The sequence below is a fragment of the Fringilla coelebs genome, assembly GCF_963513975.1.
Source record: "Fringilla coelebs genome assembly, chromosome: 30".
Taxonomy (NCBI): Eukaryota; Metazoa; Chordata; class Aves; order Passeriformes; family Fringillidae; genus Fringilla; species Fringilla coelebs.
In genome coordinates, this window is record NC_140056.1 from 3,079,908 (window position 1) to 3,091,430 (window position 11,523).

General features: G+C 59.7%; 3 protein-coding genes across 4 annotated transcripts; all 3 read right to left on the reverse strand.

Annotated features, from left to right (window-relative positions):
- Nucleotides 1-63: 63 nt before the first annotated feature.
- On the reverse strand, nt 64-1,782 carry LOC311164194 (uncharacterized protein). 2 transcript variants are annotated; one of them, XM_084223542.1, is made up of 2 exons: nt 1,688-1,782; nt 64-1,201 (listed from the first exon to the last, which is right to left on the reverse strand). In XM_084223542.1, the coding sequence occupies exon 2, from the start codon at nt 1,123-1,125 to the stop codon at nt 487-489; it is 639 nt and encodes a 212-aa protein (XP_084079668.1). In that variant the 5' UTR covers nt 1,126-1,201; nt 1,688-1,782; the 3' UTR covers nt 64-486. The 2 variants fall into 2 exon arrangements, with proteins under 2 accessions (XP_084079668.1, XP_084079669.1); XM_084223543.1 differs by lacking the exon at nt 1,688-1,782 and adding an exon at nt 1,615-1,672.
- Nucleotides 1,783-4,899: 3,117 nt separating this feature from the next.
- LOC311164131 (uncharacterized protein) lies at nt 4,900-6,536 on the reverse strand. Its single transcript, XM_084223465.1, has 2 exons — nt 6,471-6,536; nt 4,900-5,984 (listed from the first exon to the last, which is right to left on the reverse strand). The coding sequence occupies exon 2, from the start codon at nt 5,906-5,908 to the stop codon at nt 5,270-5,272; it is 639 nt and encodes a 212-aa protein (XP_084079591.1). The 5' UTR covers nt 5,909-5,984; nt 6,471-6,536; the 3' UTR covers nt 4,900-5,269.
- Nucleotides 6,537-9,636: 3,100 nt separating this feature from the next.
- Nucleotides 9,637-11,315, reverse strand: LOC311164229 (uncharacterized protein). Its single transcript, XM_084223592.1, has 2 exons — nt 11,281-11,315; nt 9,637-10,794 (listed from the first exon to the last, which is right to left on the reverse strand). Exon 2 carries the CDS (start codon nt 10,716-10,718, stop codon nt 10,080-10,082), a length of 639 nt encoding a protein of 212 aa, XP_084079718.1. The 5' UTR covers nt 10,719-10,794; nt 11,281-11,315; the 3' UTR covers nt 9,637-10,079.
- Between the last annotated feature and the right edge of the window lie 208 nt (nt 11,316-11,523).

An 11,523-nucleotide genomic window follows, 5' to 3' on the forward strand; every position in this document is an offset into this window, starting at 1 on the left:
AATTGCAATGACCCCAAAATTCCACACTTATGGAATAAAACGACATTTAATGGTCCTGATCTGATAATTATTTGATATAGCCCCACCCTCAGAATAGGGTTTGGGGTCTAGGGGGTCCCTTAATTCCCCTGGAAGCTCCAGAGGAGGTTGTGGATTCTGGGATCAGGATGTAGTAGCCTTGTGACTCTCCTGACAGTCCCACGACTTCTTGAAACTCCAGAGGCTGGAATTTGTATGGAAGAGGATCTGTGAGTACCCAAAAAACTCCTGGGAGAGTACTGCAAAACCTGCTGTGTCCATCCCTGAAGAAGTGGAGTAGAGACTAGACTTCCTTCTGGGATCTTTAAATCAGGAGTAAAGATGGATGTTCCTGGTGCTTGATCACAAAACTCCACACTCATGGAATAAAACAGCATTTAATGCTCTTCATTTTATAGTAATTTGAATTCACACTCCCCTCCCCCAAAAATGGAGTTTGGGGGTCCCTCAATTCCCCTGGAGTTTCTGGAGGAAGTCAAGGATATTGGGATCAAGACGGGCGCCATCAAGGCAGGCTAGGAGCCGGGAGGCCGTGGCTTCATGTCCCTCCCGCCGCTGCCACTCCCGCAGCATCAGGAAACTCCACCGGACGGAATTGCCAGGATTTTCCTCCTGGATCTGCTCCAGCCGGCTCCGCTCCAGCCCTAGATGCAGGATTCCCACCTCCTGCCACTCTTTTCCCAGTGTTTGGGCGACTTCCATCAAATCCTTCTCTGTCAAGCGTTGGGGATTCATGGGTGGAGCTGGAATCCCTCCAGGATGATGTCCTAAAGTGGGGTCCCCCATCACATTGGGGGTATCCCCGTTAGGTTGCCTGGGGATTCCCTCCGGGATTTGCTCGTCCAGAGGCAGCTGGAAGCGCTGGATGAGGTCGAGGCGGCCGATCTGCCGCAGGATCCCGGCCGTCACATGCAGGAAATTCCCCGGGAAGCGCTGGAGGATGATCCGGCACACCTCGGGGCGCGATGCCTGGAGCACAAGGCTGGCAGGAATTTGCTTTTCCAGATGGTACTTCAGGTTCTGGAATTGCTCTTCCGGGAGCGCCTGGTGCACTTCCAGCAGCGTCGCCCGCTCGTCCCTCGCCATCGGGGCAGAAAACCCCGCAGGGAAATGGGGTCACTCCTGGGACACAAGGGCTGGGAGAAAGGAATCGCCACGCAGCCTAAAAAGGGGGGAAAAAGGGGGTCACCCTGGGCCCCAAAAATTGGGGGTGTTGGTGGAAAGGGGTCACTCTGTGCTCCATAAATTGGGGGTAGACGGGTCACCGCCCACGCCGAGGGTTTTCCCGGTGTCCCCGGTGCCCCTCCCTGCCCCGGGGCTGAACCCTCCCAGCTTCCGCCTGGGGCACCTCAGCTTGCCCCGGGCCTGAGACTGCCGAGTATCCCGCCAGTGGCCCTCCAACCCTGGGGCTGGGTCCCCCCAGGGCCTTCCCATCCTGCCCTGCGCCTGGTACCCCCAGTGTCACCCCAGTGCCCCCACACCGTCCTGGCTCCCCCAGTGTCCCTCCCGATGTCCCCGCCGTGTGGCTAGTGCCCTTTGTTCCGGGTCCCCACGATCTCGCGGCGCCCTTGGTACCCCGCTAGCCCGGATTCCCACGGTTCTCTCCCTCAGGCCCCCTGTTCTCCCCGCGCCGCCGCCCCGCTCTCACAGCGCTCCGTTCCTGCCGCGGGGGTTTCGTTCCCGGGAAGCGGAGGGGGCGTGGCCTCAATCTCCCGCCACAGCGGCTGCCGCGGCAGCGGGAGCGGCGCCCTCCTAGGGGGCGGAGCCCCGTCGCTCCGAACGGACGGGGCGCGCCCTGCCCGGGGCGCGGCCGGGGTCTTCCGGAGCGGAGTCAGGAGCGTTGTTTGTGGGCTCCGGGGGCGGTTCGGGGGTGCGGGGAGTGAGTCTTGGGCCCAGTGTCCAGCCCCGACTGCCCCAGGTGCTTCCAGTATCTCCCAATAATCCTCGATGCCCCCCAATCCTTCAGTCACTTCCAGTACCTCTCCCAGTAACCCCCAATCCCTCAAAGCTCCAGTATCCCCCAGTCTCCCCCGTCAATCCCCTGGTACTCCCAGTTCCCCAAGTCCTCCAATGGTCTAGTTCTCCCAGTATTCTCCAGCCCCTCCATTCCCCCAGTTGCCCCCAGTAACTCTGAGTAATCCGTCAGTAGTCCCTGCAAGTCCTTAGTCCCTCCAGTATCCCCCAACTCACCCCAGTCCTCCCCAGTCCTCCTGCACCCTCCAATGGCTCCCAGGCCTACTAGTAACCCCCCAATTTCCCAGTCTGCCCAGTTTCCCAGCCCGCCCGGTATTCCCCGATCCCCCCAGTAACCCCCAATTCCCACAGAATCCCCCAATTCCCCATTCTCTCGATTATCCCAGACACCCCAGTATTGCCCAGTCTCTGCAGTCACCCCAGTATCGCCCAATCCCCCCGGTCAGTAGCCCACATATCCCTGTGTATCCCCCACACCCCCCAGCGTCCCCGAACCACAACGTCTCCAAAGCGTCCCCCCAGTGTCCCCCCCAACCAGCCTGACCTGGCCACCCCTCCCCCGACTCCCCCAAGTCCATCCCTCCACCGATGGTAGGAGGGTCCTTATTGTTCCTCCCCCCTTTTTTGGGGGGGTGGGCTCCCTCCCGGGGGCGATTCGCCCTGGACGGATTTGGGGGTGTCGGAGGCCTCCCACCCCCTCAGCGCGCTGCGGCACTGGCGGCCGCGCGGGAGCCCCTCCCTCCGCCCGGCCTCGTCCGATCCCCCTGAGCCCCCCGTGCTCCCCAACAGCGGTGAGTGGCCACCGGGGACATCCGCCCCAAACTGGGAGTGAGCAATTCCCCTCACCCCGGCCTTCTCCTTTTTTTTAAATCTCTTCCCCTTGCCAGAGCCCCCGCGATTGCTGAGTTGCGGGAGGAGGGGCGAGAGGAAGCGAGCCCCCCCAGACACAGGGGTTCCTCCATGGGATGAATGGGAAGGGCTGTGGGCTGGGACGAAGGCAGTGAGATCATGTCACTGTGTGTGTGACCCCAGCGTCAGGAGAGGCACGGAGGGGCTCCGGGCAGGCCGGATCCCTCCCTTGAGGGCGGCAGCGACTCCCACGAGGGGTGTCCTCGGGTCACCCCAGTTCTCTCCCTGCCCCCTCTCTCCCCCCCGGCTGGGCCCTCCCGTCCAGGGGACGGCGGCTGGGGGAGTTTCGGCCCCCCGAGACCCCCCCTCCGGCCCCACGGATCCCCGGGAATCCCCGCTGCTCCAGCCGCCCCACAGAAGAGACCTCTCCACCTCCTGCAAAAGAGGCCTCTGGCCACGGTAAGAGGTTCTGAGGGGGCCCCCTGGAATCGTGGAGGGGGGTGGGTGCTTTTTTGGGGTCCCCTAGGGACCTGCAATGGGGGAGACCCTGCCCCCATGATACACGGAGACCTCAAACCTGAGGGAGGGACTCGGGTCCCAGGGGGTCCCTGGGATGTGGGATTTTGGTGCCTCCTGCCCCTCCCAGGGGCTCCTGCAGCGCTGCCATGGCGTGGGGGCCTCCTACCTATTCCAGCGGGACAAGTTCTACAACGTGTCCCTGGACACAGGGGACAAGAGCCCCCAGTGCGGCCGCCGCGCCGATGGCCTCAAGCTCTGGATCCTCTGGAAAGCCGTGGGGACCTGGGGGCTGGCACAGCGCGTGGAGCGGGCCTTCAGTGCCACTCGGTGAGCCCCAGGATCAGGGGGACCCTCCACCCTCCCAAACTTGGCTTCACCCCTTTGCTCCCCCCAGGTATCTGTTGGAGCAGGTGAAGAGGAGGGAGGGATTCCAGCTGGTGATGGAGGTAAGGGTGATGGTGGAATGTGGGATGGGGCATATGGACACCTAAGACTCCTGGTGCTTGGAATTCCACAGATTTAAATCATCCTGGAGGTTTATCTTCCAGGGGGTTAATCCCAAAATTTTGAATCCCCAAAGTTTAACTTCCAGAGTTTTCAATCCCAGAGGCTGAAATCTCAGAGGTTTGAATTTTCCCAGAAATTGAAATCTTGGAAGTTTAAATCCCTGAGGACAAATCCCAGAGTTTTAAACACCAGAATCTGAAATCCTGCAGTTTGGAATTCCACAGATTTAAATCATCCCAGGGGTTGAAATCCTGGAGTTTTAGTTGTCCTGGAAGTTTCCATTTTTGAGGTTTAAATCCTGGAGGATTAAATCCTGCAGGTTTCGACCCCAGACAATTAAATACACATGGCTGAATTCCTGGAAGTCTGACTCTCTATCAGATTCTGGGAATTGGGTGAATGGCCATGATCTCTTTCCTCTTCCTCTTTCTGCAGCCAGAATTTATCAACCTCTGCTTCTGGTTCATCCCACCCAGCCTGCGGGGCCAGGAGAACTCCCCGGAATTCTGGGACAAACTGGGAAAGGTGAGCACTGAACTCCAAATTCCCCCCACCACCAGCAGCCTTCCAAATCCCCAAAAAATCACTCAAAATAAAAACAACATCCTCCCAAAATGGTGTTTCCCCCTAGGTGGCCCCAGCCATCAAGGAAAAGATGATCCGGAGGGGCTCCATGATGGTGGGATACCAACCCCAAGGATCCCACGTCAACTTCTTCCGGCAGATTATCACCAATCCTGCTGTCACCCGCCAGGACCTGGACTTCTTCCTGGATGAGATACAGGAATTGGGATGGGATCTGTGAGCACTCCCAAAAACCCCTGTGAAAGACCCCAAACCTTCCCCCATCCCTGAGGAAGAGCAGCAGAGCCTTGATTTCTTCTCCACATCCCAAAATTGCAATGACCCCAAAATTCCACACTTATGGAATAAAACGACATTTAATGGTCCTGATCTGATAATAATTTGATATAGCCCCACCCTCAGAATAGGGTTTGGGGTCTAGGGGGTCCCTTAATTCCCCTGGAAGCTCCAGGGGAGGTTGTGGATTCTGGGATCAGGATGTAGTAGCCTTGTGACTCTCCTGACAGTCCCATGACTTCTTGAAACTCCAGAGGCTGGAATTTGTATGGAAGAGGATCTGTGAGTACCCAAAAAACTCTTGGGAAAGTACTGCAAAACCTGCTGTGTCCATCCCTAAGGAAGTGGAGTAGAGCCTAGACTTCCTTCTGGGATCTTTAAATCAGGAGTAAAGATGGATGTTCCTGGTGCTTGATCACAAAACTCCACACTCATGGAATAAAACAGCATTTAATGCTCTTCATTTTATAGTCATTTGAATTCACGCTCCCCTCCCCCAAAAATGGAGTTTGGGGGTCCTTCAATTCCCCTGGAGGTTCTGGAGGAAGTCAAGGATATTGGGATCAAGACGGGCGCCATCAAGGCAGGCTAGGAGCCGGGAGGCCGTGGCTTCATGTCGCTCCCGCCGCTGCCACTCCCGCAGCATCTCGAAACCCCACAGGACGGAATTGCCAGGATTTTCCTCCTGGATCTGCTCCAGCCGGCTCCGCTCCAGCCCTAGATGCAGGATTCCCACCTCCTGCCATTCTTTTCCCAATCTTCGAGCGACTGCCATCAAATCCTTCTCCGTCAAGCGTCGGGGATTCACAGGTGGAGCTGGAATCCCTCCAGGATGATGTCCTAAAGTGGGGTCCCCCATCACGTTGGGGGTATCCCCGTTAGGTTGCCTGGGGATTCCCTCCGGGATTTGCTCGTCCAGGGGCAGCTGGAAGCGCTGGATGAGGTCGAGGCGGCCGATCTGCCGCAGGATCCCGGCCGTCACATGCAGGAAATTCCCCGGGAAGCGCTGGAGGAGGATCCGGCACACCTCGGGGCGCGATGCCTGGCTTATAAGGCCAGCAGGAATATCGTTTTCCAGATGATACTTCAGGTTCTGGAATTGCTTTTCCGTGAGCGCCTCGGCCACCTCCAGCAGCATCGCCCGCTCGTCCCTCGCCATCAGGGCAGAAAACCCCGCAGGGAAATGGGGTCACTCCTGGGACACAAGGGCTGGGAGAAAGGAATCGCCACGGAGACTAAAAAGGGGGGAAAAAGGGGGTCACCCTGGGCCCCAAAAATTTGGGGTGTTGGTGGAAAGGGGTCACTCTGTGCTCCATAAATTGGGGGTAGACGGGTCACCGCCCACGCCGAGGGTTTTCCCGGTGTCCCCGGTGCCCCTCCCTGCCCCGGGGCTGAACCCTCCCAGCTTCCGCCCGGGGCACCCCACCTTGCCCTGGGCCTGAGACTGCCGAGTATCCCGCCAGTGGCCCTCCAACCCTGGGGCTGGGTCCCCCCAGTGCCTTCCCATCCTGCCCTGCGCCTGGTACCCCCAGTGTCACCCCAGTGCCCCCACACCGTCCTGGCTCCCCCAGTGTCCCTCCCGATGTCCCCGCCGTGTGGCTAGTGCCCTTTGTTCCGGGCCCCCACGATCTCGCGGCGCCCTTGGTACCCCGCTAGCCCGGATTCCCACGGTTCTCTCCCTCAGGCCCCCTGTTCTCCCCCCGCCGCCGCCCCGCTCTCACTGCGCTCCGTTCCTGCCGCGGGGGTTCCGTTCCCGGGAAGCGGAGGGGGCGTGGCCTCAATCTCCCGCCACAGCGGCTGCCGCGGCAGCGGGAGCGGCGCCCTCCTAGGGGGCGGAGCCCCGTCGCTCCGAACGGACGGGGCGCGCCCTGCCCGGGGCGCGGCCGGGGTCTTCCGGAGCGGAGTCAGGAGCGTCGTTTGTGGGCTCCGGGGGCGGTTCGGGGGTGCGGGGAGTGAGTCTTGGGCCCAGTGTCCAGCCCCGACTGCCCCAGGTGCTTCCAGTATCTCCCAATAATCCTCGATGCCCCCAATCCTTCAGTCACTTCCAGTACCTCTCCCAGTAACCCCCAATCCCTCAAAGCTCCAGTATCCCCCATTCTCCCCCGTACAGTCTACCCCGTCAATCCCCTGGTACTCCCAGTCCCCCAAGTCCTCCCAATGGTCCAGGTCTCCCAGTATTCTCCAGCTCCTCCATTCCCCCAGTTCCCCCCAGTAACTCTGAGTAATCCGTCAGTAGTCCCTGCAAGTCCTTAGTCCCTCCAGTATCCCCCAACTCACCCCAGTCCTCCCCACTCCTCCAGCACCCTCCAGTGGCCCCCAGGCCCACTAGTAACCCCCCAATTTCCCAGTCTGCCCAGTTTCCCAGCCCGCCCGGTATTCCCCAATCCCCCCAGTAACCCCCAATTCCCACAGAATCCCCCAATTCCCCATTCTCTCGATTATCCCAGACACCCCAGTATCGCCCAGTCTCTGCAGTCACCCCAGTATCGCCCAATCCCCCCGGTCAGTAGCCCACATAACCCTGTGTATCCCCCACACCCCCCAGCGTCCCCGAACCACAACGTCTCCAAAGCGTCCCCCCAGTGTCCCCCCCAACCAGCCTGACCTGGCCACCCCTCCCCCGACTCCCCCAAGTCCATCCCTCCACCGATGGTAGGAGGGTCCTTATTGTTCCTCCCCCCTTTTTTTGGGGGGGGGGCTCCCTCCCAGGGGCGGGTTTGGGGCGATTCGCCCTGGACGGATTTGGGGGTGTCGGAGGCCTCCCCCCACCTCAGCGCGCTGCGGCACTGGCGGCCGCGCGGGAGCCCCTCCCTCCGCCCGGCCTCGTCTGATCCCCCTGAGCCCCCCGTGCTCCCCAACAGCGGTGAGTGGCCACCGGGGACATCCGCCCCAAACTGGGAGTGAGCAATTCCCCTCACCCCGGCCTTGTCCTTTTTTTTTAATCTCTTCCCCTTGCCAGAGCCCCCGCGATTGCTGAGTTGCGGGAGGAGGGGCGAGAGGAAGCGAGCCCCCCCAGACACAGGGGTTCCTCCATGGGATGAATGGGAAGGGCTGTGGGATGGGACGAAGGCAGTGAGATCATGTCACTGTGTGTGTGACCCCAGCGTCAGGAGAGGCACGGAGGGGCTCCGGGCAGGCCGGATCCCTCCCTTGAGGGCGGCAGCGACTCCCACGAGGGGTGTCCTCGGGTCACCCCAGTTCTCTCCCTGCCCCCTCTCTCCCCCCCGGCTGGGCCCTCCCGTCCAGGGGACGGCGGCTGGGGGAGTTTCGGCCCCCTGAGACCCCCCCTCCGGCCCCACGGATCCCCGGGAATCCCCGCTGCTCCAGCCGCCCCACAGAAGAGACCTCTCCACCTCCTGCAAAAGAGGCCTCTGGCCACGGTAAGAGGTTCTGAGGGGACCCCCTGGAATCGTGGAGGGGGGTGGGTGCTTTTTTGGGGTCCCCTAGGGACCTGCAATAGGGGAGACCCTGCCCCCATGATACACGGAGACCTCAAACCTGAGGGAGGGACTCGGGTCCCAGGGGGTCCCTGGGATGTGGGATTTTGGTGCCTCCTGCCCCTCCCAGGGGCTCCTGCAGCGCTGCCATGGCGTGGGGGCCTCCTACCTATTCCAGCGGGACAAGTTCTACAACGTGTCCCTGGACACAGGGGACAAGAGCCCCCAGTGCGGCCGCTGCGCCGATGGCCTCAAGCTCTGGATCCTCTGGAAAGCCGTGGGGACCCGGGGGCTGGCACAGCGCGTGGAGCGGGCCTTCAGTGCCACTCGGTGAGCCCCAGGATCAGGGGGACCCTCCACCCTCCCAAACTTGGCTTCACCCCTTTGCTCCCCCCAGGTATCTGTTGGAGCAGGTGAAGAGGAGGGAGGGATTCCAGCTGGTGATGGAGGTAAGGGTGATGGTGGAATGTGGGATGGGGCATATGGACACCTAAGACTCCTGGTGCTTGGAATTCCACAGATTTAAATCATCCTGGAGGTTTATCTTCCAGGGGGTTAATCCCAAAATTTTGAATCCCCAAAGTTTAACTTCCAGAGTTTTCAATCCCAGAGGCTGAAATCTCAGAGGTTTGAATTTTCCCAGAAATTGAAATCTTGGAAGTTTAAATCCCTGAGGACAAATCCCAGAGTTTTAAACTCCAGAATCTGAAATCCTGGAGGTTGGAATTCCTCAGATTTAAATCATCCCAGGGGTTGAAATCCTGGAGTTTTAGTCGTCCTGGAAGTTTCCATTTTTGAGGTTTAAATCCTGGAGGATTAAATCCTGCAGGTTCTGACCCCAGACAATTAAATACACATGGCTGAATTCCTGGAAGTCTGACTCTCTATCAGATTCTGGGAATTGGGTGAATGGCCATGATCTCTTTCCTCTTCCTCTTTCTGCAGCCAGAATTTATCAACCTCTGCTTCTGGTTCATCCCACCCAGCCTGCGGGGCCAGGAGAACTCCCTGGAATTCTGGGACAAACTGGGAAAGGTGAGCCCTGAACTCCAAATTCCCCCCACCACCAGCAGCCTTCCAAATCCCCAAAGAAATCACTCAAAAATAAAAACAACATCCTCCCAAAATGGTGTTTCCCCCTAGGTGGCCCCAGCCATCAAGGAAAAGATGATCCGGAGGGGCTCCATGATGGTGGGATACCAACCCCAAGGATCCCACGTCAACTTCTTCCGGCAGATTATCACCAATCCTGCTGTCACCCGCCAGGACCTGGACTTCTTCCTGGATGAGATACAGGAATTGGGATGGGATCTGTGAGCACTCCCAAAAACCCCTGTGAAAGACCCTAAAACCTTCCCCCATCCCCGAGGAAGAGCAGCAGAGCCTTGATTTCTTCTCCACATCCTAAATTGCAATGACCCCAAAATTCCACACTTATGGAATAAAACGACATTTAATGGTCCTGATCTGATAATTATTTGATATAGCCCCACCCTCAGAATAGGGTTTGGGGTCTAGGGGGTCCCTTAATTCCCCTGGAAGCTCCAGAGGAGGTTGTGGATTCTGGGATCAGGATGTAGTAGCCTTGTGACTCTCCTGACAGTCCCATGACTTCTTGAAACTCCAGAGGCTGGAATTTGTATGGAAGAGGATCTGTGAGTACCCAAAAAACTCTTGGGAAAGTACTGCAAAACCTGCTGTGTCCATCCCTGAAGAAGTGGAGTAGAGCCTAGACTTCTTTCTGGGATCTTTAAATCAGGAGTAAAGATGGATGTTCCTGGTGCTTGATCACAAAACTCCACACTCATGGAATAAAACAGCATTTAATGCTCTCCATTTTATAGTAATTTGAATTCACGCTCCCCTCCCCCAAAAATGGAGTTTGGGGGTCCTTCAATTCCCCTGGAGGTTCTGGAGGAAGTCAAGGATATTGGGATCAAGACGGGCGCCATCAAGGCAGGCTAGGAGCCGGGAGGCCGTGGCTTCATGTCCCTCCCGCCGCTGCCACTCCCGCAGCATCTCGAAACCCCACAGGACGGAATTGCCAGGATTTTCCTCCTGGATCTGCTCCAGCCGGCTCCGCTCCAGCCCTAGATGCAGGATTCCCACCTCCTGCCATTCTTTTCCCAATCTTCGAGCGACTGCCATCAAATCCTTCTCCGTCAAGCGTCGCGGATTCACAGGTGGAGCTGGAATCCCTCCAGGATGATGTCCTAAAGTCGGGTCCCCCATCACGTTGGGGGTATACCCGTTAGGTTGCCTGGGGGTTCCCTCCGGGATTTGCTCGTCCAGAGGCAGCTGGAAGCGCTGGATGAGGTCGAGGCGGCCGATCTGCCGCAGGATCCCGGCGGTCACACGCAGGAAATTCCCCGGGAAGAGCTGGAGGAGGATCCGGCACACCTCGGGGCGCGATGCCTGGCTTATAAGGCCAGCAGGAATATCGTTTTCCAGATGGTACTTCAGGTTCTGGAATTGCTTTTCCGTGAGCGCCTCGGCCACCTCCAGCAGCGTCGCCCGCTCGTCCCTCGCCATCGGGGCAGAAAACCCCGCAGGGAAATGGGGTCACTCCTGGGACACAAGGGCTGGGAGAAAGGAATCGCCACGCAGCCTAAAAAGAGGGGAAAAAGGGGGTCACCCTGGGCCCCAAAAATTGGGGGTGTTGGTGGAAAGGGGTCACTCTGTGCTCCATAAATTGGGGGTAGACGGGTCACCGCCCACGCCGAGGGTTTTCCCGGTGTCCCCGGTGCCCCTCCCTGCCCCGGGGCTGAACCCTCCCAGCTTCCGCCTGGGGCACCTCAGCTTGCCCAGGGCCTGAGACTGCCGAGTATCCCGCCAGTGGCCCTCCAACCCTGGGGCTGGGTCCCCCCAGGGCCTTCCCATCCTGCCCTGCGCCTGGTACCCCCAGTGTCACCCCAGTGCCCCCACACCGTCCTGGCTCCCCCAGTGTCCCTCCCGATGTCCCCGCCGTGTGGCTAGTGCCCTTTGTTCCGGGTCCCCACGATCTCGCGGCGCCCTTGGTACCCCGCTAGCCCGGATTCCCACGGTTCTCTCCCTCAGGCCCCCTGTTCTCCCCGCGCCGCCGCCCCGCTCTCACTGCGCTCCGTTCCTGCCGCGGGGGTTCCGTTCCCGGGAAGCGGAGGGGGCGTGGCCTCAATCTCCCGCCACAGCGGCTGCCGCGGCAGCGGGAGCGGCGCCCTCCTAGGGGGCGGAGCCCCGTCGCTCCGAACGGACGGGGCGCGCCCTGCCCGGGGCGCGGCCGGGGTCTTCCGGAGCGGAGTCAGGAGCGTCGTTTGTGGGCTCCGGGGGCGGTTCGGGGGTGCGGGGAGTGAGTCTTGGG

Excerpts from the sequence above, each read along its gene's own strand:
- LOC311164194 (XM_084223542.1), bottom strand. The coding sequence starts at position 1,125 with ATGGCGAGGGACGAGCGGGCGACGCTGCTGGAAGTGCACCAGGCGCTC.
- LOC311164131 (XM_084223465.1), bottom strand. The coding sequence starts at position 5,908 with ATGGCGAGGGACGAGCGGGCGATGCTGCTGGAGGTGGCCGAGGCGCTC.
- LOC311164229 (XM_084223592.1), bottom strand. The coding sequence starts at position 10,718 with ATGGCGAGGGACGAGCGGGCGACGCTGCTGGAGGTGGCCGAGGCGCTC.